A 23681-nucleotide genomic window follows, 5' to 3' on the forward strand; every position below is an offset into this window, starting at 1 on the left:
ACCTTAATGATTCTATGATTCTATGTAACGTGACAGGTCTCTGCATCCTGTAGCGGATTCTCTTAGTGACTGGAATACATAAAATTCTGTCTTACCATTGATAAAACATTGCATCAGGAAATCATGCACATAGTTTAATGTTAAAATTTTTTTACAGGCCAGAGTTTGAAAATGATCATAGTCATAGTATTTCTATGAGAAGCATTTCCTTATTGGTTAACAATAGTAGGTTAACGCTGGCACTTCCATGCTTCCTTTCACATACTAAAATTGCTTAGTGTTCTCACTTTTCTGTGTGTAAGCATGTGTACTGTTAGGAAGAATTTTTTTTTAAGTATATGATATATATTACACCTATTGGGAGTCTTGTGTTTCTTTGCGTAACTTCTGTGAATTAGTGTTTACTCTATGAAAATTAAAATGTAGTCAGCCATTTAAACTGCCCAAATTTAAAGTTATTTTAGCCAGAACAACAAAAAAAGAGCCCCAAAACATTTGTGTGTGTATGCTAATATCTAAATATTTTTATGTTTTTTCATTTTTTCACGTTTCTTTTATTTCAGTGTGCAACTATGTCGCACTCTCAGTGAAAACAAAAGCCATGATAATATGGGTTTCAGAGGTAAGTTGTGTAGGTTTTTTGGTTGTTTTTAATTAAATAAAAAAAAGCCTGGAAACAGTTGGTCATGGTACCTCTGCATGTATCTGCTTGGAACATTCATATACAGTGACCGTTGTTGTGTGTTAAAGGCAAATACTACAAGTAGTAAGGCAATACAAACATCCACAACTAGGCTTGTTTTCAGATATCCAGGTGAAAGATGGTGGCGGGGTAGTCCAGTATTTGGTCTGTGCTATAGAAAATGGAATTCCATTTTGCAAACTGAACATAAAACTAGATTTTATTCTAAAAGTTAAATATATGAACACTAATGTATGCAAGTATGATTGCATACTGCAGAAAGTAATTTTGACGACAGTACCTGAGTTACAGACTTCCTCTCCTTTGTTAGTGAAAGACACTGCTGTCTTTAAGTATTAAATTCTCACTTTAAGAAATCTTTGATGTTTAAAGAAAAATTAATTTTTTGTTTGCTTTGCAGAATCTGTTGGAAGAAAAGCTTCCATATTACTAAGACCACAAATGTGTGATGCTGTTTAGATGGTATTTTGGGTTCTTGCTAAAATAGTCATAACGGGCAACTGTAATAGCAAAAAAGATAAACCAAAACATTTCAATGTAAATTCTAAGTAATATTATTAAGAAAGAAGAATTTATTGTTCAACAAAGCAAAATCATTATTCCCAAAGTTTTTGAAGAAAGGCCACCAGATGTTCTCTGTTCTAGACAGAGGTTGACAGTTTCTATATGGTGTCTTTTTCTGTGTCCTTGCTGTCAGGATCTAAAAGATCCGGTGGAAATGACTAGATAGATACATGCAGTGGGTATATTGGAGGAATTAATAGACAGTAGAAATAGTTGAAGTCCTTCTGGTGATGGAAAAAACCCTGAAAATACGGATAATCTGGAGTGAGGTACAGGGTTGCTGACTGCCAAGGATTTGTTTGAGTCCATGTGGCCTGGATCCTGTTCTGAAAACTGCACTGGCACTTGCATTTCTGCCTTTTAGTTCCAGAAAGACATTTATTGAAGTCCAATATACAACAAGCTCATGGAGACAGGTCAGATTTAGCAGTGTACCTGTAAAACAAATTCCGCACAATGTGGGGAGCCACTTGCAGAGGCTTATGACTGGTTTGGGTTCATCATAAATTATTGAGTACTGCACCAAACTGTCCTCTTGAATTGGCCTTCAAAGTAGTAGAGTTATGTTTTGCATAGAATTGATGTCTAAACCAATCCTGCTATATTCAAGCCTTTAGCAATTAGTGTTCTTTGCCAAAAGCACTGTGATAGGTAAAATTAACCTGTCCATTTAAAAAATAAATAAATCTGGTTTTAATGCACCTACAGTGGTCTGCAGTCACCAAGTTATTGAGTCCTTGGTTTAAGTCATTAAGATCTGTAACTTGTATACACATTGTGAATATTGTTTATTGAGCAAACCACATGGTGCAAGTGCACGGTGAAAGCATGGGGTTTTATTATTTTTCATATACTAAAAGGTGTAGCAACATTGTGGCGTATTATTTAAGAACAATTCTTTACAAGTTTACCATAGCTGTTTTTGCAACTGCCACGTTTAACATTGCAAGATTTTCTCAAATGCAGTACCTCTGTTTAGTGTTTCAGCTTAATATAAGCTTTTGTAAAACAGCATTCTTCAGTTATGGGAGACTTAAAAAAATAAAATAAATAAATCCTTGTTAAGCATTTTTTTCTCCAATTACATTTTACTTTCTCCTAGAGAAATAGTTTTTGAAAGCATATCTGTGATGAGATATGATTAAGAAAAAATACTGGAATGTTTTCTATGTATTATATTTTTTATATATGTGTGTATATATATATGTATAGTATGATATTTATGTGAATAATAAGTTAAAGGTGTCTTTGTTAAACCAACTGCCAAGATTCAAGTTGTTATGTGCAGGACTGTAGTTTTTCATCCCATTTTACTGTTATTCCATAAACTCTCTAGGGAGAGTGGATCATCTCTTACTGTCTGCTTGTGTGAAGTCTTAGATACTGATGCTCAAATTTAATCTATCAGCAGTAATAAAGTAATCCCCCTCATTGCTGAGAGAAGCGTATCCCCTTTACTTGGCAGGGTGTCTGAAGTCTACAGCATTATTGTAAACATTGCTTTAAAAGTTAGACCAAGGATTACCTAGTATGTTCCTTAGTAATCTGTTTTCTTTCAATAGATATCCAACAGGCTTTGTATGAGCTTGCATACCATGTTGTCAGAGGAAACTTGAAGCATGATCAAGCCTCTAATGTTCTTGGTGATGTCATAGTAAGTATATATTTGTAACAATTGCATACTTACTGAATTTTTCATTTCTTTTAAAAGTCTGAATGAAAATCAAGCAGGATAATATTCAACAGATTTGTTTTTCCATGTCTAAAAAGTCGTTCTTGTTAAGTCCTTTTTCTTCATTTGTGTGCGCTTGAAATATATGTAGTCTGTCAGGGTTTTGGTTTTTCCCCTACTTTTTGTAGTGAGGAATAGATATATTCACTTCAGCATAAATTAAAAATTAAGTCATTTTTTAAGGGCATATGAAGACTGAAGTTTTTAATAAATGCTAAAAATAGATTTCACTTGCTTATGCAGCATGTCTGTAATGCCACCTACTGGTTTTTAGAATTTATATCTTACAGTGTAACAATGTGCGTGCCTGCCATTTTACTATTGAGATGTCTAAATCCCATGATTGCCTTTAAAATAATGCATTAGACTTATTTTTTGTTGAAAAAAGATTTTTCTTAAAATGCTTTGAATAAATAGGGAAAGTAGGGGAAAAGAGTATTTTCCTCTAAACTTCTAATCAAATGTTGTTGTTCCTAAAAAACCAGACCAAACAAACAAAAAAACCAAACACCCCAAAAAACCCCCTGAAATAATCTTCTAAAAATGATTTCTTATTCTTTGTAAGTTCTTAGATTGCTGTTTTGACATGTATAGAACATTAACAAAAAATACCTTTTGCAGTAATCTATTCTAGGATAACCTTTTTAGGTTTTTAAAATTCTGCATTGGGTTTGAGAGAAGTCAAGGCTGAAGTGCACCTTGCTGTTGGGGTAGCGTGTGATAATGTTTGATCTTCAGTTACTGTAGGAAATTGTAATTTGTTTGGTGCCTGAGAAAGTATAGTTTACTGTACAGCTGGTGCTGCTCTTAAGACAGGGAGTTCCATTGTGTTAGAGAAATAGAAGTAGTAACCTGAGGGTTTTGTCCCTGGCCACTAGATACTCTTTTAAATTACATTAAAATGTTATGTTATTTCATTACATATCAATAATTAGTACAGCACTTACATTAGATATTAGTCAGTAATTGAGCCTCTTCATTATTAATTAATCTGAATTGTTAATTATTAATATCATTAGTAATAATAATCTGTATTATTAATTAATCTGAACTTACTTTATGATGAAGTGGTATTTTATGTAATGGAATAAAAATTTTCTAAGAGTATATTGGAGTTTCTGTATTCACTAAGTGTGATCTTTTTCCTTTTTAGGAATTTCGGGAAGACATGCCTTCCATCCTAGCTGATGTATTCTGTATATTAGGTCAGTTGGGTTCCGTTCCTTTAAGCATTGCGACAGATTTGGAGAAATACATGCTTTGTGCATTTGCTTGTTGACTTCTTCAGGAAATTTCATTAAATCTGTAAAGCATGACTTCTCTTTACAAAATGTGTTGATTCTTCCTCAATGTGTCTGTATCTCAGTTGTTAATGTCTTGTCATTCTGCTTTGTTCTGTTATAGTTTCCAGAAGTTTACCTATTAAAGGCAGTGGAAATTGATCTGCCAAGAATAGTTAAAAGGAGCTAGCTTGTAAGAATGTTGGATGTTAGCTAATTGAGTCGGTGACTTGGTGTTGTTATCATTCTTACAAGTATTTTAAATAAAAGTTGACTTACTGGTGGGTAGATCCTCTGTTCTCAGAATGTGTTCTGTAAATATTTTTATCTGTACAGTCACTCTTAGTGAAATGGAGCTTGTACTAATTGTCTAGAAATCTAAAGGCAAAAGACATCATTTGCCAAGTTGTTATCTGCCAACTGAGCAGGCTTTAAAGATCTGTACTTCTTATTCTGGTAATAACTTCTGGATTTTTATGTTGTAATGTTGATGCAAAGCTGTTTCTCTCATATTTTTAGAATTTTAATCCTGTATACTTTTTTCCAGATCATAGTTTTAACTGCTTGCAGTTTCTATCCTGTTCTATGTCTCTATGGTTTTTCAACAAATTTCAGCAAATTCTTTTGACATTCTGCTCATCACAGATCCTGGTTTGTTCTGTATAGTGAAGGAGTGTGGAGTCTTCTGTGCTGTGGCTGCCTGTTCAGAGAGGCACCTAATTAAGTTTGCATATAGAGCCTCGGTTCTGTAACATCTAAATGATGAATTTTGACTTTGTTTTATTCATAATGTTTCATTCTGTGTACTTGTATCATCTTTTTGTAATAATTAGTTTTTATAATGCAGTATTACACTGATACCCTTTTGATTTTTAAGCTGGGTTAGGAAACTGAGATTAGTTGCTTCTTGAACTACTTGAATAACTGAAACTAGTGTATCTGTCTGCCGTTTCCCCCCCGCCTCGGTTCCCCTTCCCCTCCCGGGTTGTTTTTTTTTCCTGGTGTCCCCCCCTGCCCCGTTTTTTTTTCCTGTTCGGGGTATGGGGGGGTGTGTGTGTGTGTTTGGTTTTTCCCCCCTGGTTTCTCCCCCCTTTCAAATTAGTATGTAGCCAAATGCCATGACTCCATTAGTAGCAGAGAAATAGTATGGCTAAGGAGCTAGGTTTCAAACTCTGGGACAAAGGACATTTGATAATTTCTTGCTTGTTTTTAATGAGTTTCCTCTAACACTTTTTCCCTCTAACCAGTATTAGCTACTATCAGAATTTTTTTTTTTAATGTTGTCATCTTATAGTTAATGTATTTCAATATATGAGAATTCTGATTTACCTACTCATCCACATTCCCTGGACGAATTTTTTTCTGCAGATTCTTCTTTGGCTGAGAGGCTTTGCTGCTAGGGTCCAGACTGATCTGGCCAGTCTGTTGCTTCCGCTGCCACCCTACTGCATCATTGGTTTTCAGTCTGTTTGGGGGCTTCTTTCTCAGATTCTTGTTGTTGATGTTTTCTCTATGGATCTAGTTTTTCTGTGGGTATGTGTGTGGGGTTTTTTGTGGGTTTTGTTTTTGTTTTCTTGTAATGTCTGCCTTGCATTCTTTTATTGAGTTTTCCACTCCTTTTGCAACTCCTCGCTTCCTGTAATGATGTGCTTTTTTAAACTACTTTAGACAGGTGTGCTTCCTTGGCCGTTGTTTTATGGCCTGTGTTCCCATAGGAGTGAATTTATGAATTGCATTCAGTAGTTGACAATGCAGAAGAAAAGAATGTAAATACAGAGTCAGAGCTAGTAAAAGACTGCAGACCAGGCAGTAAATGGTAGTTACTCTAAAGACACAGGGAGAGAGACTAGAACATTACATTAAGGCTAGGAACACGCAGTTCCTTTCAGTGATTCATATTTCTCTTCTTCCGTGCTTATTATTGATTCTTGATGCTTGCCATAAACCTTATTGCAACAGAGAGAAGGGCAAGAAAAATTATTATGGCATTGCCCTGGTTTCTGTTTTACCTTCTCATGAGATTTGTGGATGCGTGAGAATTGTCATCAAAATATTATGTGGACCTCAAGGTGGATGAGTAGGTGGAAAGTGGCAAGAAGCTAGCATGTTATAAATGAGCTGCTTTGCATTGTGTTATCATTAGCATTTATCGGAATAGTTATAAAAAGAAGAAACTGTTATAAATTCTACAAGTAATGATTTCTTTTTTCCTTTTTTTCCATTGTCTTTTATACTAGATATTGAAACAAGTTGTTTAGAAGAAAAAAGTAAGAGGGATCATTTCACCCAATTGGTATTAGCCTGTTTGGTAAGTTGCACTTAGAAAGTCTTTTGGTAAAAGTATATGCCAAAATCAGAGAGTTTTGAAGCTTGCTTGCTTTTTTTGGTGGGTTTTTTGGGTTTTTTTAGGGTGGTTTTTTTTTTTAGGAAAAGACTATTACAATGTTTTAACAAATTCCCAAATAATGTAAAAATACATCTTCAAAAGGTTATGGTAAAGTAATATAGTATAGTTGTCCCTTGAATTCTTCAAAGAGTTTTGAGAGAACTTATGTTTTTCCCTCTGTTGGTTCAACAGAAATTTTGCTTCTGAAGTATGTTTTGAGTTGGACTTCTCCTTTATGCAACCTCCTCTGTCTTTAGAAGTGGCATTCCTAACCACATGGAATAAGCTTGATTTGCAGGAAAATTCAGCATGTGAAAATAAGGCTTTTTCTCCCAGAATATGAGAGAGATTGGGTATAAGCTTTGTAAATACACAGTTCTTGGTAATAGATGCTAGATGCTATGCAATGTAGACTTTGTAACCAGCAATTAGGCTCTAGGGCTTGTTTCTTCAGGGTGCTCTGCTGTATAAAATCTACCACTATAAAATTGCAATTTCAGTTAAATAGTTTCTCAGTTTTGTCCACTTCTATGTTTGAAGCAGAATGCATTTAGTATCATGGTATATCATGATATTTGAACTTTTTTTTTGTAGTCAGAATGCGTATGTAGCCTAAATTAATGATCAGATGGTTTCTAGATCTTTGTAATTGACAAATTTGATGTGTGTTTTTGGTGTTTTTTAGTATCTTGTATCTGACACTGTCCTAAAGGAGCGTTTAGATCCAGAGACACTGGAGTCATTAGGACTTATAAAGCAGTCTCAACAGTTCAATCAGAAATCTGTTAAAATAAAGACAAAACTATTGTAAGTTTTGGGGCAAGGGTTGTTTGGGGAGTGGGTGGAGAGGGGCAATGGTAATTAGTTTGGTACAATGTTTTCTAACATTGTGTAATGTTTCTTTTAATAAAATACTCAATTTTCTTTAGGAAATGTGTTTTGTTGCACTTTAACTTGTCATTGACAAGAGAACCTCGTTAGTCCTCTTAGTTTTCAAACTCTTGGGAAATGTAAAATCTTTCATGTCATCTCTTGCTATGGCTTTTGCTACAGTGATTCCATATGTGCAGATTAAATACTTAATATTTAATTTTATTTGTGACAAATTGAACTTAAATAGTGTAAGAAAATTAATTATTGCTGTTGCATCAGTTAAGCATAGGCATTTGTTTTCATATATAAGCAAATGTAGTTATGTTGGTTTTGGCCACACAGGATATATTTTTGTGGTCTACATTCGGTTTTTGTCTCTGCATCCAATGTTTCAGTCTCAATCTCAAAGAACACCACTTGAAAGTAGAACAGGTCCTTAGGCATGGACTGTTGCAGAGCAGTTCTCCAGCATAGTGTGTAAGAACAAGCTTTACTGTTAAGTATAAGCATAATCTTGCTTTTAAATGGTCTCCATTTGAAATAAAAGAAGAGCTGGATTTGTTTGGAGAATGCTCTCTACCTTGCAGGTATCCATTGTACTGCATTCTGTAATTTTTGCAGTAGCTCAAATAAGTTACAAGTTCTTAAAAATGTGTTCAAAATTAGCATTTTGTATAACAAATTTAATATCAATAAATAAGCTTCACTGTGGACATGTGTTACACAATAGTGTTCCATTTCTGTTTATTTGCAGTTATAAGCAACAGAAGTTTAATTTGTTAAGAGAGGAGAATGAAGGTTATGCAAAGCTCATTGCAGAACTGGGGCAAGACTTATCCGGAAATATCACTAGTGATTTAATCCTTGAAAATATCAAATCTTTAATAGGTAAGGAATTTGTTGAAGGAGTATGGGCTCTGGTTTTTCTACATGGTCTTATGACTACAGAGAGTGACTTTAGACTACTGTTTGAGATCATCTGTGGATTAAGTATGTCATGCAGGCGTGTAGTGTGATAGTAACACGTATTGGTAGATCACCTTGGATAGAATTATGACATTTGGAAGTTCCTGTTTCTGTGGCAAAATTAATTTTGGGAATGCTGTGTAGTTAAACTTAATTTAAATACTGAATTTACAGTACAGCCTCAAATATACATGCTGTGATTTTGATTCATTTCAGCAGTATTTTTTGAGGATGTGCTTGTCATCTCTTAGCAGGCAGATTGGAGCGTAACAAAGTAGTGCTTTTTGCTATTTTAAGGTACTCAGTTCAGTGCATGAATATTGTTTTAGTCTTAAAGAAGTTGAACAAGTGATTCCTTATGAAGAGAAATGAGAAGCAGTAAATGTTCTTCCTTTACCTAGTTCTGTTTGATTTGTCCATATTTCTAAGTTGAGTCTTGGCGAGAGTGTCACCATCAAAGTGCAAAATACATTAAAAACAAGAAATATCTGTAATGCCCCATGTTTTACACTTCCTTTTTGAATAGAGTTTTATACAATATATTGATGTTTGCACCATTGCCTGTTTCATATGGTGCCAGTGCAGTAATGATCAAAAGGCTATGTTACTATTTCATAAAAGATAATTTTTCGTCTATCACAGAATTTTGCCTGAGACTGTCAAATCCCTGTAATAATACTACTTGTTTTGGAAGAGAGCTAGAAAAGAGGGTGGGTTTGCTAGTTATTACAGTAAAAAATACACACTCAGTTTGAGGAATTTTATAACAAAACATTTTTCTGTCTTCTGGAATTCTAGGAATTGCAAATAGACGTCCTATAAATTCTCAATTCTTTTAAAGTACTGACTTGCAGTAGGTTCTGATGTAGTAGAAATGGCTTTTGGGAAGGAAAGACTGATGCAAATTATATATCTGCATAGTGGATGTGCCTAGATAAAATTTCTCATGGCACAATGAAGAAAATAGTCTAGATGTGGATTCTTTTGATAAAAGTAATATTTCTGTCTTGAGCATGTCTCCTGGAGTTTTGGTGGAAAAGTTTGTATAGTAAAATACGGGTAGAATTACAACATTGGCTTACCTGATCTATATCCTTGCTCTTGCTTCTGTCAAAATAAACAAACTCTTCTCATTAATGCTAGCAATAATACTGAATTGACAGGACAGTACAACCAGGTGGATCAGGGTCTAGCTCAAACCAGAACAATTTTTGGGATGTAAAATAATTTCTAGCTGGCTGATTTGTGTGACTGCGTGAATATGTGTGCCAGCACAAGGGGAGAGGAAGCAGCCCATGCCTTTTGCTGCCACTGTGGTATTAGTGAAGTTGGGTTTTTACTTACTAAATGTTTGCCTTAAGATGGTAATTTCTAGTTTTTCTGTAATCTGAAATGAAAGTCCTGTTTAGTATCTTTGCCTAGTTCAATATTCAACGTAAGTCAAAATGATAGATACTGTATTTACAGATGTTCCAGATTATTTTGCTGTAGTTAAATCCAGGCTCAATTTCAACTGAAAAGAAGTAACTTTAAAAACTGATGCATTTGTCGTTTAATAACAGAATGAAGATGAAAAGTAGCAACGTTAAGCTTTTCTACTCTGTTCTTCTCCACTAGGATGTTTTAACCTTGATCCTAACAGAGTTTTGGATATTATCCTAGAAGTCTATGAGTGCAGGCCTGAGTATGATGACTTCTTTGTACCACTCATAGAGTCTTACATGTACATGTGTGAACCTCAAACTCTATGCCATATCCTTGGGTTCAAATTCAAATTTTATCAGGTAATGTATTGCCATTCTTATTTTTTGGTTTTGGTGGTTGGTTGTACTCAGTGTTGAACTGCAGTCAGTGATAACAGATTTTTGCTGCAGATTTTTTTTTTTTGTACATACAAATTAATTTCTAAGTTGTAAAATTCCAGTATTGAAAGTAATAATTGTATTATTTGAGTGGAAGTCTCTAATGTGTTTTAGAGGAGAATGCTTGGCATTTTCCAGGACAGCTGAAAACAATCTTGATACCTTCCATTTGAACTTGGATAGTTATATAAGGACTGGCATTAACGAAGAAATTGTACCTTATAAGCAAAAGACTTGTCCCCAGGAGTGAAGAGCATGTTTGCAAGGGAGTCATTGTTGATATTTGATAAAATATTCAAAGGGTTTTTTTAAATGTATGGCTAAGAATTGCATACAAGCACCATAAGGTGTGAAGATAGTTGAATGTTTTTGTTTCTGAAAATTTTCTTTGTGTATCACAGTTAAGTCTAGTTGCTTTGGAGTAATAGCAGTTAAATAACATGATAACAGGGAGAACCATGGGTTAATATGTTTCATGTGAACTTTCAGTGGTTTCTTTTCTGTTTCATGACCTTCTGTAGTGGTCTGATTGCTTTTTTCTTAAATTTGCAATCTTGTCCTTTTTAGGATCCAAGTGGTGAGACACCTTCCTCCCTATACAGAGTTGCTGCTGTCCTTTTGCAACATAATCTCATAGATTTGGAAGATCTTTATGTTCATGTAAGTGACACTGCTACTCTGGCAAATGCTAAAACTAAGAAAATTTTAAAAAGAAAGCCAGATATTTTACCCTATTCCTAAAGCTTCAGATTCAGGACATACTGTGTAATACCTGTATATGTACATGCTTAATGTCTTTTAAAATTTTCAGCATTTTCTAATGCCACATATTCAAATAAACACACACTGAAATATGGATGCTGATACACTTTCTTTGAATTATCTGTGTAGCATCTTCCAGATTGTTTACCTCCTGCCTGAATAGATAGGAGGTAAATGCCTGAATATGCTTTAAATGCCGGAGTAACCTTCCTTAAGAACTAGAGTATTTTGCTTTACAAAATCAATTTTTGAAAAAAGTGGTAGGACAATCAGCTCCTAACATTCTTTGTTTAGTTTAATAGTAGGAATTTTTTTTTAAACTCTTACATGTTCCTGAATAGGCCTTTCATTCCATCTACAAGAATTCTGACCATTTGTTAGGTTGAAAGAGGCAAATGGAGTTACCTGTTCAGATTTAGAGAGACTTATCCTCTCCAGTCTGACAGTCTTACCAACCAACCAACATACCAATTTGGCAGATGGTAAACAGAATGCTACAGTTATCAAAATAATTTTATATTGTGCATGAATTTTTAATTTCAGAATACCCATAGATATTTTAAGACTCTAAACTCATCCACTGAAATCAAGGAAATGAGCTCTAGTTACAGCTATGGAAGTTTTGGACTGTAGTCCTGCCATTAATTTGTGTGGCAGTTAATAGGATTAGTCACAATCTGACTTGTCAATAACTGTCTCTGGCTTCATAGGAGTATTTTGGCTAAAAATGTGTCAGGTGGAGCAAGAGCAGGAGCGCATGTCTCAGATATTCAGTGTGGAGGGAGGAATGCATGATAATAACGCTCGTTTGTTAAGGAATGTTTGTAAGCTTACAAAACAAATGCTCAGACTCGGAATTACAGTGGCCTGTGCAATCTCAACTCAGACCTGTATAGGTATGGGCATGTTTTCTGACAGTCTCACAGCTAGAATGGTCCCTGCATTCATTTATACTGTTCACCTTTGTCATGTTGATTCTCATTTTTAATCTACTTTCATTCCAGAATCTCTCTGCCAGTCTCTCTGTCTGTCCTTGCATGTTTGGGATGGCATTTTTTTCCTCTTTTCAGTTCAGGCTTAATTTAACTTGCTATGGGAGTTTCAAGAAAATAATTAGCGTGTAGGTGTTGAGTCTTAAGTGGTATATATTGTGTGGCTCCTATACAATAGCAGCTGTCAGGATTATCGTTCATACCAAGAATATTCTCCCCACCTCTGCCCTCCCTTCCCCTCCCCACCTCTGCCCTCCCTTCCCTTTCCAAGCCTGTAAGAACTGTTTTCTATTTGTGTATATGCACACAGCCATATATAATATGTATTGCATCCTGAAGATACGATTTACGCCTTGAAATTCCACACTAGGTATTCCTTGGTGAATCTTAGTAGGTTACCTGTGTTTTCAAATGAGAAAAGTGTAGCTATTTAAACCTTTTACCTTTCCATGTGGGATTCTTTTTTCCCCAAATTTCTATGAAATCAAGGTATTCTACTATCTTTTCTCTGAAGAAGGTGATGCTTAGTCTTTCCTTCTTCTACTGTCAGTTTAGGAGGAGGGAAAACAGTAAAAATCTTCCCGTGTTAGAAACAATAGAAGAAAAGATTACTGTATCAAAGAGGTCATGACTCTACAGTAAGTTTTGATTACTTATTTGCAGTTAAAGTTTGAGCATGATTTCAGGAATCAAATTGAAGTTTGGCTTTGTCAGAAAAAGAACTTTTCTTCTGTCTCACAACTTGACCTTTTAATTTTTGAGTGTAGGGTTATATTCCTCATGCTGATCGTTCTCAGGTACAAGACTATGCTGAGGTTTTATCATACCAGGTATCTCTTAATGTAAGATGTTTTTTAAGGAACCGATGTTACATGTGTTTAAACCACATTGCTGATAAATAGGAAATTTGGTAAGCTTTAAATGGTATGCCTTTAAAATAAAGTGCAATCAAAATGTGTGTCTAAGTAGATTACCTGTTTTTCCTTGGTGATCAAATTTTTCTTTTCCTTTAGATGGGCAAGTGAAAATTTATGCTTTTGAATATTCACTTTGTTTTAAGGCACTGAATTTTGTAAATGTTATCGTCAAGTTATGTGTGTAATTGTCACCTGAATGGTAAATTGGAGAGGGGAGGGGGAGCTTATACAACTAACGGTGGTGAGGAAGTAGGACAGTATTCTTTCTCATGAGTCCTTGATTTCAGAACAGTCTGTTAATAGTATAGTTCCTTGTTGGGATGATGGTAACAAGGAAAAGAATTTTTCAGGGACTAAGTTTATCTGATTAGTAACAAGGAAGGACAGACTTCTGCTTCGAGCTCAAGCGATCAAAAGTAGCAGTAGGTCACTTTAATTTTCAGATACAATGTTTGTTCTGTTTTTTTAGCTTCTTCCAGGGGATAATGCCATCATTGAGGAACACAAGCGAGAGATAGTGGAAGCTAAGCAAATTGTCAGAAAACTTACAATGGTCGTCTTATCTTCTGAAAAGACTGAGGAAAAGGAGAAGGAAAAAGAAAAAGAGGAGGAGAAAACTGAAAAGGTGTGTGTCTGTGAATAGTTTCCGTTCCAAGAAAATTACTTTAAATTATTTTAAAATGAACATAATTGTTAGGAAAACATTCTTATATTTATTTGAAACATAGACAGGTGTGTACTTCTTAGAAAGCTTGTTTCTATCCTCTGATTGCACTTCTGTTATATTGAATGTGCAGAAATACATGGTTTGGGGTTCTGGACTTACCTAGGTTTAATGTTCTTGATTCAATGGCTAATTAATTTTTTTCCTCCCTTTTTGTTGTATCAGCTCCAGTAAGTATGTCCCAGCATTCATGTATTTCAGTCTTTAACAACTGTGTTTTCTAGGACCCATGATAATACAATCCTAGTTGATTTCTTAGAAATAAGGACATTAGTAAGAGTTTATTCCTTATTTCTCTCAATCAAGAATTGGGACGTAAAGAATTGCCAGACTTAGGAATGCTGGTATAATGATCTGCTTTGTAGAAAAAGGTTTTAACTGAACATTTCTATTTGTAACTGTTCGCTGTGCTTTCTATTAGATCTGTATCTTTGTATGTATAAATGTATACTTTTTATTTAAGGTGCTACTACGTGTATTGTTCATGTTACCCTAGGTCGAATTTGGTTCAGTGTGTCCAAGCCTTACTTTAAAAACAAAATTATTTAATTTCTTAGCAGCCCTTCTGTTGTCATCTTCATTTGAGTGTCTAAGTACTGCTCAAACATCTTATCTAAAAAAAAAAAAAGTAAAATAAAAGCTTGATATTTGCATTTTATAACTGGTGTACTGCAGAGGAGGGAGGGATTCATCACTCTTGACAGTTTCTGTTCTTAATTTTCTGTATCCTCCTGGATTCATTGTATCAATCTGCTTTATCTACTTATTCCTATTTGTTCTACCCCACCTTATTCTGTATGTCTCTGACCTTCCTTCCTCCTTCTATTTTTCTTGCCTAGCTTGAAAAATCTAATTTCATTTTCTTCCCTCAGGCAGCTGATGACAGTCAGAGAGCAGTGACTCTAACTGCAGCTACATCTGCTGCTTAAACTGATTCCTTTCACTAGGTTTAAGTTTCTGACCTCCCTCCCACTCATTATTTTAATATCCCTTTTGATTATACCACATTGCTTTGGTCCACCTTCTCTGCAGTCAGATGAGGCTGCCTGGTATTCTCTGAAGCATGCATGTCACCATGTTCTGATGGAAAACCTAAACTCTTGATGGGACGTGGGGAGTGTATGTATTGCAAGTAATGTCAGAAGAATTAAGACAGTTTTTATGGCTGAGCTTTAAAATTAAGAACTAGGGAATTTTAAGCTCTAGCAGAAACTGCAACATTTTTCTGAAGGATTACCATGACAAATAACAAAGTCTGAGGCTGTGTGGTGGGGAAAACGGAGAGTTGTACTTAACAAAAACAATTTCTGTGACTCTTTGCACGCTGTTATGCAATACATGCTGTTTCTTGAAAAGCTTGTTTCTGTGTTAGTATTTTTGTATGTGATTAGCTGTGCAGTTCATAGCAATTAGTAGAGTAACTACATGTGAAAGCTCTTGACAGTCTAAATTTGAGTACTTTGTACCCAGTGTGCAGTTTTAATGTACAGTTTTTGATATGGTACCATGGAATAAATGCTTTGATAGGGAAGATAGTGTTTAACGATTACTGACTTAACTTGTCTTTCAAATCCACCAAGTGCTTATTTTATGTGGTTAAAATGTATTACTGTCTCATGACTCTAATATGAATAATTCAGTATTGGCAAATGTATTATCTACTTTTGCCTTTTAAGATGCATTTCACATAACCGAGTAATAGGGAGATACTTGAGAGGTCACAGAACTCAGCAGCATGACTAGATTTGGCAGCAGTTCCAGACTGACTCCTCTGTGCCGTGCATGCTTTCGCTTTTGGAGAGCATGTTTCAGAAGAGCTTGCTTACCTAAAGAGAGATCCAGTTGAGCAGCATGCGTGTGTGTGAGCAGTGACTGCTTTGGAAATGAAATAGCATGCTAACACATAAAGCCTAGAAAGACTCTGCGGGTAGAAATATGAATTCTAATATAGCTAGTAATCACCCAAAAAACCCAAATCACCGACAATTTGGTGTTTAGTATCGAACTTTAACTGGTATGTTCATACTAATTAAAGAACTGTTTTATGATTTTTGTGTAATAATATGACTTTTAATTTAAGAAGTCTATTGTACTGAACAAGGTTTTCAATCTTCCTGCATATACTGCACAAGTAAAGTTTTAAACGCTTCAGTAAAGGATCAGCATACCCTTTTGTGAACATAGTATATATTGACTTAAAAAGACAATCCTTGGCATCAAAGAAACTTGAAGTAGTTACATGGTAAAATAACATTAGTGTGTGCTTTTCTAATTGCACATGTATGTTTTTAATCTTTCAGAGGCTCATCTTGTTCTGCTGTGCAGGTTTTTTTTTTGAAGGAAAGGCTAAAATTTCATTACTACATAAGTTCAACATGAATATAGAATAGATCTGTGCATTTTGTTTTGTTCTGAAACTTGCATGTTACTGTGTACTAGACTGTTTTCTATTTTCAAAACTATCGGAAAAATAGTTGCCAGTGTTATAAAGAAGATTTTTAAAAATATTTTTTAAATCCATGCAAACTATAGAACCACAGAAGCGTCTGGTTTGTAATTAATTTCTGTTCTTGTCAGTCTGTCTTGTCTGTTTGCGTGATTTAAATAAAACTAGTTTTCTGCCTTAAAATGTTTAAACATTTTGTCCTAGACTTGTAATCTTCCCTCCCTCAGTGTAAACATCATCTTAGGCTTGTAGTTACATACAGCTAGTTTGCAGTCACTATTCCTTACCATCAGTCGTTTAGTAATAGACTTTTACCTTGGGGTCCAGGGAATACCAATTTATAGCAGTAAAATATATCAATACCATGCCCATGTAAAAATGCTTCAAGGCATGATCTTAATTGTAAACTCCTATTTCCTCTTATGCTTATACTGCAAAATGGGATATTTGGAAAACTTCCTGTAGACTTGCACTTAAAACTAGACTGTCCTAGAGTAGATGCTAATGTGAAACTTATGATACAGGCAAACTAAGAGACAGATAAAGGTTTTGGGTTTGGTTTGGTGTTATGCTTTTTGTTGGTGTGTTTGGGGGTTTTTTTTGTTAAATAATCTGATTTTGCAAGATAAATTCGTCCAGAACAACACACAACGCAAAGGATTCTTAAATGCTTGCATTGTTCTTAAAATGTCATGTAAAGAAATAAGCTGCAATAGACTGTGACATTTTGAAAAGTACATGATCAGGCATATGTCAGACAACTTTATAAACTTCTGGTTTGAACTTTATTTTTAACTTTTTTCTTTGATCCAGATGTTAGATTCTACGTGGACTGGTTCATTATTGCTTTTGAAGTGTGCTTATTGTCTAAATGTCTAGCTGAATTTTATTTTGCATATTTTTTTATTACATAGTTGAAATACTAGGGTTTTTTTCTCTAGCTGTGGCTTACAGTTGCATACTGCTTAAGGAGAAATATTAAGAAGACTTTATGAACACACTTTTTCATTTTTTGTTATCTTGCAGCCTCCTGATAATCAAAAGCTTGGTTTGTTGGAAGCTTTATTAAAAATTGGTGATTGGCAGCATGCACAAAGTATTATGGATCAGATGCCTCCGTTTTATGCTACTTCACACAAGCCTATTGCAATTGCCCTTTGCCAGCTAGTACATGTGACAATTGAACCTCTGTACCGCAGGTAAAGTGAAAAGTAGAATTCTGTTGCTACATAGGGGAAAACTACTATTTATGCATAAGCATGAATTCACCAATAAGTCTAACTGTATTGATAGATTTCTCAAATTTTCACTTCTGTTTCATGTGAAATGCTGTACATCTTATTTTTCAGAGTTGGTGTACCTAAAGGAGCTAAAGGGTCACCAATTTCTTCTTTGCCAAACAAGAGAGCACCAAAACAAGCAGACAGCTTTGAGGACTTGAGAAAGGAAGTGTTCAACATGCTTTGTTACCTTGGTCCTCATCTCTCCCATGATCCCATTTTATTTGCAAAAGTGGTGCGCCTTGGAAAAGCATTTATGAAAGAGGTTGGTATGACAGAACAGCTTGTCAAAACTTGAAAAGTACCAATTCCTCTGATGTCAAAAAATGCTCAAGTCTTACTAATTGTGTATATATTAGAATACTGAAACATAAAAAATTTCTTTGACTAAGGACACATTTGGAGAATCTTATTTTAATTCTTGATCATTTTTATCATTAATAAACATTTTTATGAACAACTTAAGGCACTTCAGGTTTGTAACCAAGAATATTTAGTGATAACTAATTTCTCGTTATGGTCTTCATCTTTTAAAACGTTATCTGTGTATGGATTTTTTTTTTTTAAAAAAACAGACATACAATACTAATTGCATGCAAACTTTTACATTATTAGAGTGACAGTGTAGACAATGGGGAACAATAACCTAATACACATTCAGTACTTAAACTAGTACTTTCTGTTTCACCTGTTAGGCTACTTGGGAAGTAGGGGATGTTGCATCTTTTTAATTAGTGGGGTGTCCCCCTGTTCTGCCATTTAAAATGCTGCTACTCTTGAACTTGTGTCAGTGACAAATCTCTGGATACCACTAAGGATGAGTTCAATGTGGAGACCTAAAACACCCTATAAAGCCTCAAGTCGCCAACTTTAGAAATAAAATGGCCTTTTGAGATTTGTTGTTGTCTTTTGATGGTATCTTTACCGCGTGTATATTGAAAGATTGGTAGTATGACCTGTTTTAAAAGGCTGCAAGTTGAATATTCTGAACTCCCTTGGAATGTATTCAGTAGCTCAGACTGAGGCTAGTGATTTCTTTTGCTACTTTTCTGGCAATTTGCTATTTGACTAGCAGTTTTTGTTTTATTTTCAAGTCAACAATAGAGGGTTTTAAAGTTTTTTTTTAAATAGCAGTTCAGAGAAACTTTAGAAGTCATAGTTTTTGAAATTTTTTTTTAATTGTTATTATTATTAGAAACAAAACAAAACCCCCAAACTTAAAAATCACTATTTTTGTTACCTAGTTTTTTATTTTAACTTACAACTGAAAGTTGGAGAGATTGGTTGATCTGAATGGTACTGGAGGGGAGATTTTCAGGTTTTTAACTTTTTTTTTCTTAAAAGTATTTTTTTATTTCAACTACAACTAACAAATATTGGAATGTTCAAAATTTACGTACCACCTGAGGGGAAGCTTTCATATCCAGCTCTACTTTTAAAAGCCACTGTGTTCCAACTAGGTTGATACTGGTCTACTCTAGTCTGCATGGCAGTGCTCTGGATTATTTAAGCATTAGGCATCAAAAATTGATAACTTTTGTAATTGCACAAGTGTATACTATAGGTAAGCAACAATCATATCCTTTTAGAAAATAATTTGAAGTACTCTTAAGTACTGATACCAGTGGCAACAAGGAAAACAACATATTGGACCTTAAATTATCTCTTTAAACTTCACATGCTCTGATTGCATCAACTGTCTGATAGTAAGTGCTAGGAACACAGATAATTCTTGGGACTGAAGATCTTTTTGTCTAACTTAACAGATTTTGGCAAAAGAGTTTGCTCTCGTCAGGTTCCAAGATGCAATGATAGGGTGACAGAAGCTACGCTAAGTTTGGGTTCCAGGTAGTCGTTGTAATAAAATCATGGTAATTTCAAGCATTTCCATCTTCCCCCTACTTTCATGTCTTTGAAGGAGGTATAATTTCTCAGCATCTTCTCATCCAGAATGATAAGATTTCCCAATGGTTAATACTCTTGCTTTATAGCATGCTTATTTCTTGCTGGCCTGTTTGAGAAGATTGATATTTAAGTGATATGCTATGCTGCACTGACAGTGCAGTTAATTGGGAAATTATAATTTCAAGGGAGCAGTTCATTTTACTGCTGTCAGCAGACTATTAGGACTACTTTGTAATTAAGTTCAAGTACTGAAGGTTTGTGAGAAAGCCCTTGTTTCTGTGGATACATACAGTAGAATGGACATTACTTGGTTATAAGAACCTTTTGTGCAGTTTTATTGTAAATATATCAATATAATAGTTTAATGTATTTCTGACAAGAATGAGCAACATTTTAGCTATTTGCTCTAGGTTGGAACTATGAAGAAATTCGTCAGTGACAGAGTGGTTAAGGTAACATAGGGAAAGTTATTTTTAATGCACTATTGCTATCAGCATGTTCTAGTTATGAAACTACATTTAACACACAGTAGATATACTTATAACTGGAGGTGATTTTGACTGTAAGTTAACCCATACAGTAGTTTAAAAGTTAGACTACTAACATTGCACTGCAGCTTTCATGCTCAAGTGTACCTTTAAAATAATTGTGCACTTACTGGTGTGATAGCTTAATATGCTTTTCATGGTGAATGGAACAAGAAGAGCAAAAAGGAAGTAATTTAATAATGAAGACTAAAAGCTTAAGAGGATATTATTGTGAGAGAAAGATGGGGAGAGTAATGTATGGCTGTTGATAATTGGGTTGGAAGTCCTGGGGGATTTTTAGGTAGAAGGTGAATGCTTAGGGCATTTTTTTCCCCTCTCTCCAGTAAGAAAATTCAGTATTTCATATATAATAGTAAGTTTCCTTGATATTTTAGTTATTACCTCTTTTTGAACACAAGTGTACAAAGCCCCTATATAAGCAAGCAATGCATTTCACCTATGCATTTGAATTTCTGTTCAAAAATATTTTAATGCTGACAGATCTGGAAAATTAAACATTTACTAGACATGTGGCCCTTCAAGTTTATGCTTTTGTTGAGGTAGTCTTGTTCTAAAACTGTAACTGTTATGTTAATTATGCTACAATTAACATGATTGTCTTTGTTATAGTTTCAGTCTGATGGAAGCAAGCAAGAAGATAAAGAGAAAATGGTGAGTTCATTTTGGAGGAAGGTGTTTTTATGCAAGATTGTAATTGAGACCAAATGTTTAAATACTGTACAACTCTTCTTTCGCTGTAGAGTTTTATGCTTTAACAAATGTATGTTATAGACTTGTCTTGCTTTTTATAGGCAAGTTTGAGCCTATAGTCAGAGCGGTGGGTTTTTTGTATTCCTGTCCTTTTTCTTCTTTTTTTTTTTTTTTTTTTCCTTTCTCTCCTGCATCCCTCATACCTAATCTTGTTCTTTTAGTCCAGTGCATTCTACTTATTTGCTCAGAATCAGCTGGAGTACCTCCAGCTATTTATTCTATGTTCTTTTCATGGTGGCACCTTGTATCTTACAGAATTTACTGGGGAAAAGCATAGAGAAAAAGAGAAATTAGAGGTAGGGAAGGTGCTTAATAGTACAATGGCTATTTTTTCTTTATTGGCTAATTTATTTCTTTCTAAATTTTCTAATTTATTGAATTATCAAAATTGGTCACAATGAAACCCAAGTGTCCAGTTGAGATCTAACTTATAAAAACAAGCTTGTTTGGTTTTTTTTTAAAATCAACAAGCAATTTTTCAATATGAAGTTTGCACAGTTTTTATTATTTTCATTATTACTTATTACTCCTGTTTCTCACTTGTCATGATTTCCTGGCTTCCTGAATCATTGTAGAGAAAATTAGTCTTTTCTGGTTGTTTGGGGGGGGGGGGTTGGGGTTTTTTTTGGTTTGGGGGGGCTTTTTTTGGTGTTTGGGTTTTTTTTTTTTTTTGCTGCTATGGTTATTCTAACATAGCTTAATGGGAAAGAGAAATGTTTAAGAAAGGGCAAGGATAGGGTACTGAAAACATGGAAATTGGTACTATGCCTTGGGAACATGTATAATGCCTTCAGGTTTTAATCTGGAATTTTGAAAATGGAAGCAGTGGCAAGGAATACCTTAATACATTGAAAGCAGTTGCCAAAATCTATTTTCTCCTGTTGCACTTTGTGCAAGTTGACAGTATATCCATTATCAAACATTTTATTTTATTTAAAAATATTAGTGCAACTTGCTGAAAACTTCAGCAGCTTTCCTCAAATATCTTACATAGGCAAATAAAATATTGACAGTATATATGGTCCATAAATTATCTAATAAAATATTTATGGTGGGACATATTTTTAAGTCCTTTTTAGAGTTTTGGGGTTTTTTTAGAAAGTCTTAATCGTGTGGCAAACTTGTATTTTATCAGTCTGCTAAGATGTGCAGTTGGTGCATATCTGCATAGCATGCATAGAGTTGCTTCTGATGTACTTACTTGATAGTTACCTCGAGTTTTTTGTCTTTATCTCAGGAGATACTGTTTAGCTGTTTGTTGAGTATTACCGATCAAGTCTTACTTCCATCTCTTTCTTTGATGGACTGCAATGCATGCATGTCTGAAGAACTATGGGGAATGTTCAAAACTTTTCCATACCAGTACCGGTGAGTAGAATAATTTGTTTCCATTCTTTGGAAGTGGTCTCTTGAATTGTCAGTACTAAAAATAGTTTTCCTTTATAATCTTTCAAGGTACCGTCTTTATGGGCAATGGAAGAACGAAACGTACAATAGTCACCCACTTCTAGTGAAAGTTAAAGCTCAAACCATAGACCGAGCCAAATATATCATGAAGTAAGTTGTCTAATGCCATAAATAATTATCAGCTGTGATACAATGTATTGCATGTCACCAACTGAAGAAAAAAAACTTGACAAATACATTCCCTTTCTAATGACTCAGTAATTTCACTGGTAATCCTTGTTCATGAACTATTTAATGTACTGTGATTAAAAACTGTCAAATAAGTAAGGATACAGACAAATTTGTCACCAAGAAGGGTATTTCATCTGTGAAAAATGTCCCATTAAATTATTTAAAACCTTTTCCATGGATATACTGTTGTTTGATAAATTGCTTTGCTTATGCAAATGTCAGAGTGCAACATATTTTCTCTAGCTATGGAGACGCTATAATCTAAAGAGTCTCAAAAATCTTGTCATAGTTTCTGTTTCTGTAGGTTTGAAAGGAGGGCAGTAAGTTGAATGATTCATTCTCATCTTCAAGCGGGCTTACAACAATTTCAGATTACCTCACATTTAATGTCTCTGACATCATTGTCAGGGATTTGGGTTCTCCATTTGTTGTTGCCAAAAGCAAATGCTATGGTTTTATAATGTGGATAATTAGAACCTTTCTACATAGGCAAGACAGAATAATTGTTGGTGGGTAAAAGACTTTGGACTTGCAGCTGTGAAAGCTAGAAACAATGGTTTTGATTCTCTTCTGACTTGCTGCATGGCTAGCATAGAATGTAAAACTTCACATCCCTTCTCTTGTACAGTGGATTTCAATTGTGCAGATGAGCCACAGTGCTGTCAGTTGTTGAGATTGCTATGTGCACAATTTACTTTTGTGTATCGACTTCAGGTTTCATGTTAAGCTCATATCTCCAGTAGGGAATGCTGTGAAAGTGTAACACAGTGAAATTAATTGTTTTCCAATGAACAGAATGCAACAAATGCAAAGTGGCTGATCTGTGGCTAAATTAATTTTACAGGAGAGATTAACAGCATCACATGCTATTTTTATATGTGGTATAGGTCCCACTGACAACTTCCGAATGCAGAGTCCTCAAAGTTTAAACTAGAATACAGTCCATAGTAATACAGGGTTTGTTTGTACTTTCTGCATGTTACAGGATTATAAATTTCAGATTCCCAGAGGAGTAATATTTCTATGTTTAGATTTCTTAAAAACGCATCTGCTAGTGAGAATTTAATCTCTGCGACTGATAAAGGTGTTTCTTCACTAGAACTAACCTGTTGTTTTAGTATTCTTTTAGCTTGTCTATTGCAATAAAATATGTTCTCTTTTATAGGCGTTTAACTAAGGAAAATGTGAAACCCTCTGGAAGACAAATTGGGAAGCTCAGCCACAGCAATCCTACAATTTTATTTGATTATGTATGTACTTACATGTATTTGAATACTGTTTCATCCTAACAATAGATACTAAAGTATAGGAAGGGACATGCTGTCTTAGGGACAGGGCAGTTCTAATTTCATT

General features: G+C 34.6%; 1 protein-coding gene across 1 annotated transcript in view; it reads left to right on the forward strand.

Annotated features, from left to right (window-relative positions):
• Positions 1-563: 563 nt before the first annotated feature.
• Positions 564-23681, forward strand: part of THOC2 (THO complex 2) — a gene marked incomplete at its 5' end in the record, with an annotated part of 50525 nt that continues 27407 nt past the window's right edge. The window contains 15 exons of the mRNA XM_009580443.1: positions 564-622; positions 2830-2921; positions 4153-4204; positions 6517-6587; positions 7351-7472; positions 8293-8426; positions 10122-10288; positions 10934-11026; positions 13507-13662; positions 17234-17406; positions 17557-17752; positions 20550-20591; positions 21928-22058; positions 22146-22247; positions 23494-23578. Coding sequence (XP_009578738.1) covers positions 564-622; positions 2830-2921; positions 4153-4204; positions 6517-6587; positions 7351-7472; positions 8293-8426; positions 10122-10288; positions 10934-11026; positions 13507-13662; positions 17234-17406; positions 17557-17752; positions 20550-20591; positions 21928-22058; positions 22146-22247; positions 23494-23578 — 1675 coding nt within the window. The remainder of the gene's footprint in view (positions 623-2829; positions 2922-4152; positions 4205-6516; positions 6588-7350; positions 7473-8292; positions 8427-10121; positions 10289-10933; positions 11027-13506; positions 13663-17233; positions 17407-17556; positions 17753-20549; positions 20592-21927; positions 22059-22145; positions 22248-23493; positions 23579-23681) is intronic.

This window comes from Fulmarus glacialis, unplaced genomic scaffold, assembly GCF_000690835.1.
Source record: "Fulmarus glacialis isolate BGI_N327 unplaced genomic scaffold, ASM69083v1 scaffold37500, whole genome shotgun sequence".
Classification (NCBI taxonomy): Eukaryota; Metazoa; Chordata; class Aves; order Procellariiformes; family Procellariidae; genus Fulmarus; species Fulmarus glacialis.